Raw genomic sequence first — 4744 nt, forward strand, 5'->3', positions numbered from 1 at the left:
CAATAGTACCTGGTTGTCATAGCGACGCCGCAGGAAACTGCCGTGACTTAATCTTTTACGCGAGACGCGCGAGACACACCCGCTACCTACACACACAGGACAATGGAGGAAATCGAGTGTATGCTGTTTTTGGATGTTTTTGTTTTTGCTGTTTTTTATTCAGGATACTGCGTCTGGCGCGTGCAATGATGACGCAGTGAATAGTGACGATTCTCTCTGACCAATCAGCAGTCTGCCATGATTTCACGTCACATTTTAGTATCGCCTCAGCTCGCCTCAGCCCGCTTAGAACCTCGCCGGAGGTGGTACGTAAAAAAGTACCTGGAAGCAGGTACAGGTACAACTTTTACACAGTGGAAAACCAAACAGAGCCGAGCCGAGCCGAGCCGAGCCGAGGCGAGCTGGTACTGTGTAGTGGAAAAGCGCCATTAGATACAGTGCTGAATTTCTTATACAAAGATCCAGACAAAACTATTATTTTCATGGTAGCAGACCTAGCCATTTATTGGCTTTAAGACTACTTAATTGAAAATAAAAGTTCCTTTTATTGTGAACTATACAGCTCTAACTCTAAATGCGAACCTACACCATACTTCCTTTTTATCTCTTACTCTTCCGCATCTGTCAGAATCAGACTCTGAGTTCTTAGCTAGATCTATATCACTTGTTGAATTAGAATAATCGGTCAGAGGTATGAGCAAGGGGAAATCCCCAGGCCTAGATGGCATACCAGTTGAGTTCTACTTGACCTTCTGGGCCTAGTTGGGTTCACCTATGCTAGACATGATGCAATATTCAATTGATCAAGGATCCTTTCTGGAAAATATGAACATGGCTATTATATCTCTTCTGCTAAAAAAAGATAAAGACTCTACATTATGTTCTAGTTATCACCCACTTTCTACTCGGAGAACGGTGACCAGAAAAATAAAGCCGTCATTCACCTTTGTTCCATAATAATATGTTTTTGTCAGGAAAGAAACCAATTCATTGTCCACAATGGGTTAAATGTAAAGTAAATTGATTTGGTGATATTTATGATGACAAAGGGCTGAAATCATTTAAGATATTATAGCTCTCTTTAATTTATCCGGAACTTCCTTTTTCATGTATCTTCACATTAGATCTGTGCTTCGGGCATATGGAGTTCCCTGGGATTCACAATTATCTGTACATCCCTTCCGAAAGATAATTCTTCCAACTGATAATTCTGTTATTTCTGCCTCAGTTATTTACTCTTTTCTCCTCAAAAACTCATACAAACCACTTTCCATATCAACTATCTGGTCTAAGGTTATCAGTGAGGACATACAAACTTTATTCACTGAGCAAATTTTGGAGACAATCACATCATTCTCGAAAAACCCAAATCATCAGATGATCCATTGGAAACTTCTGCACAGACTTTACCTATCCGCTTTAAACCGTTTATATATATATTTGTCTCCTTCCCCGAATTGTAATTTATGTATGCAGAGAGCATTTGGTACATATTTAAAAAAAAAAATCTTGGAATGCTCTGCACTTTTTCCTTTCTAGTCTCAGCTTGCTCATGACATATCATTCCTGTTAGATAAGGATATGGTTTTGACTCCAGAACTTTTCTTTCTACATAATTCAAAATAATAAATAATTCTTCACTGCAACAGCTTGCAATTCCTTAGCACAGTATAAGTCTACCTGGTGGGTGTTTGGGTGGGGGGTGTGGGTTACACATTAATATGTTGAATATTTTTTCTAACTGTATCTAAGCCAGTGTCATACCTTTTTTTTTTTCATGAATTAGCATTAAATTAATAATTAAAATTAAAAATTATAATGTAAAGGAATAATAGATGCACAGATAATCTTTTACAATGCAAATATTAAGCATAACTGTTCATCTTCTTTGTAACACTGCCACCCATTTGCAGAGGTTTTTGTCACATCTGATAACTTGTACTTAATATGTTCTTCTTTGTTCACAGAACATATTTATAGCATTGTTCAGCCCAGGCAATGTGTTAAACTAATATTAGAAGATTTGTCACAGCCACGTCATAGTATATGATACTTTGCACTACACAGCTTTGACACCCACAACCAATCAACCATCGACAGGTTAGAGAGACAACCTATAACTTATATTTGAATATCTCAGCTCTACATTTAATGGTAGGTAACTGAAAAAAATCATTTAATTAATCATATTATTATTTTAAAGAGACAATTACTGCTAACATCCTTTTTTTATTTTTTTATTTTTTTTAACAATATTGCCAATTTTATTGTTTATTGTTTTATTGTATCAAATTATTGTTACAATTCTAGACTATCATTCTTGTTAAGTGATGTTAATTTTCACAATAATCACAATAATGATTTGACTTATCTCCCTACAGATGATGGGGCAGTTCCAGATTAACTTTGTTGTTTTCTGGGCATTGCTTCTCATGACCACTTCTGGAGAGGATGACATAGGTGCATCAAAAGAGTGTGAGGGTGCTCCCTTTGTTCCAGGGCACAATCTTGCTGGCGAGGGATTTGATGTTGTGACCATGGAGCGAAAAGGATCTTACGTGATCAACATGGAGAAATGGGATTTAGGAAACAGCACTTGTAAAATGCGCAGAAACAATTACATGAATGGAATAAAACAGAAGCTACCAGCAGCAGTTGTGTTCTGGAGGACCCTGCCAAAGTGTTCAATGAAAGTCTCCAGTCAGATCTTTGAATCAAGTGAAGCACTGGTCAATGATTCATCATCAGCACTCTCAGTCGGCTGGAAAGTTGGTTTAGATGTGAAGGCTGCTGGAGCTGCAGTCGGAAGCACTCATTCCAGGGAAGCAAAATTTGCAATGACAAAATCAAAAGAAGACAAATACAGTTTCACCAAACATGAAGTTGCATGCAGCTTTTACAGGTGAGAGAGTTGAGTTGCTTTTCCTCATAGAATGACTTAAAAAAACCTTTAATTGTAATTTGCTCCCTCTTTGATTCCACTGAATTCAAATGTATTAACTATTTATTTACAGATATGGTCTAGCTAAAAAGCCTCCTCTTCATGCAGAGTTTCTTGAAGAAATTAAATCACTCCCTGCATCCTACAATCGAGATGACTACCGCAACCTGATCACCACATATGGCACTCACTTTACCACAGGTGTCATGTTAGGGGGGAAAATGAAAGCAATAACAGCCATCAAAACATGTCAGGCAACAGTGAGTGGGCTTACAGACACTGCAGTGAAAGACTGTTTGGATGTAGAAGCCTCTGGTTCATACAGTGTAGCAACTGTGAAGGTAGAGAGCCATTTTTGTAAAGAACTGAAAAAGAAGATGGGCACAAATCAAAAGTTCAGCACTATGTTCAGTGAGCGTCAGACAGAGATTATCGGAGGAAACATAAATGGAGAAGATCTGCTTTTTGATGGTTCATCACACCCAAATTCCCTTAAGACCTGGCTTGAGTCTTTGAAGAGTCTCCCTGACATTGTGCACTACTCTCTGAAACCCCTCCATTTCTTACTGAGTAAAAAACACCCTGCCAGGAAAGGACTGAAGAGAGCTGTTGAAGAATACATAATAGAAAATGCCCTCATGAAGGTTTGCTCAGAGTCTTGCAAGATTGGCAGGAAGTGCAGTGCAAGAGACCGATGTGCTTGTGTTTGTGAAGGTAGTCGAATTATAAAGTCTAACTGCTGTCCAGCTGAAAAAGGACTAGCCACCCTGAAAGTCTACAACCTTAGAGCCAAAGGTCTGTATGGAGATGTAAGAACTCAAACAGATGGCACTGTATCAGTTGAATATGGCACACAAAACAAGCGCACTGAGATTATTGATAATAATGACAATCCACGTTGGCCAGAAACATTTGAGTTTGGTCCTATTAAGATTAGCATGGGCGAAAGACTAACCTTTAAAGTGTTTGATGCAGACAGATACTGGAACAGCGACCTCCTTGGTACATGCTCTTTTGAACTTAGAAGTGGAGTTGTGAAGGACACTTGTGTTTTTAAATATGGCACCTTCTTTTTTACCTATGAAGTGAAATGTGCTCCCAGTCTAAATGGCCCACAGTGTAATGAACACAAACCTTCTCCAATGGCTTCCCCTCTGGCTGACATTTTCAGCTCAAGAAATGGTGTTCTGGTTAAAGACATGCCCAGGCTTGAATCATCTCACAACTTCTCAAATAAATTCGAGAGTGCTTATGGAAAACAGATAAAGCTGTAGGATTTTAGTAGGATCTCAAATCATGCCTTATGCATTAAAGCCATAATCTTGCAACGCTTCCTGATAATCAAATGCTTAAAATGCTTAAGTATAAACTTTGCTCAATTCTTTTAATTCAAATTACTTGCCTTTGTATTTTGCTTTATTAAAGCATTCAAAAAATCTGATTTGTGTGATTTATTTACTTTTTGGGTAGAAAAACTTCCCAAAACTGCTAAAACTGACAGCTGTACTGCAAAATATCTGTATTTAAAACCTTCTTCCTGGAGGCATATCGTTTGTGGATATTTGAATAGAATGATTAATTTGAATATAAAATCATATAAACTTAATGAGACACCTTTTGCAAAAAAGTCCTTTAAGCAAGTTCAGTCACATGCTTTGTGTCAAGTTAAAAAGCTATCAGGGGCCTGTATCATGATGGTAACAAACTCAGGGTTACAGGATAGGTTTTGAGTTGATGAAACAAAATCAATCCATTCAGGCTTTGTTGGTACCATGACCCTGATCATCCACCTGCTCTGTGAAC

General features: G+C 38.0%; 1 protein-coding gene across 1 annotated transcript; it reads left to right on the forward strand.

The window, feature by feature from the left end:
* The first annotated feature begins 2077 nt into the window (after positions 1–2077).
* On the forward strand, positions 2078–4379 carry LOC311300059 (perforin-1-like). Its single transcript, XM_084424143.1, has 3 exons — positions 2078–2154; positions 2382–2902; positions 3015–4379. The coding sequence occupies exons 1-3, from the start codon at positions 2152–2154 to the stop codon at positions 4213–4215; spliced, it is 1725 nt and encodes a 574-aa protein (XP_084280269.1). The 5' UTR covers positions 2078–2151; the 3' UTR covers positions 4216–4379.
* The last annotated feature ends 365 nt before the right edge of the window (positions 4380–4744 follow it).

This window comes from Rutilus rutilus (genome assembly GCF_951802725.1).
Source record: "Rutilus rutilus genome assembly, chromosome: 11".
In the NCBI taxonomy this organism is placed as follows: Eukaryota; Metazoa; Chordata; class Actinopteri; order Cypriniformes; family Leuciscidae; genus Rutilus; species Rutilus rutilus.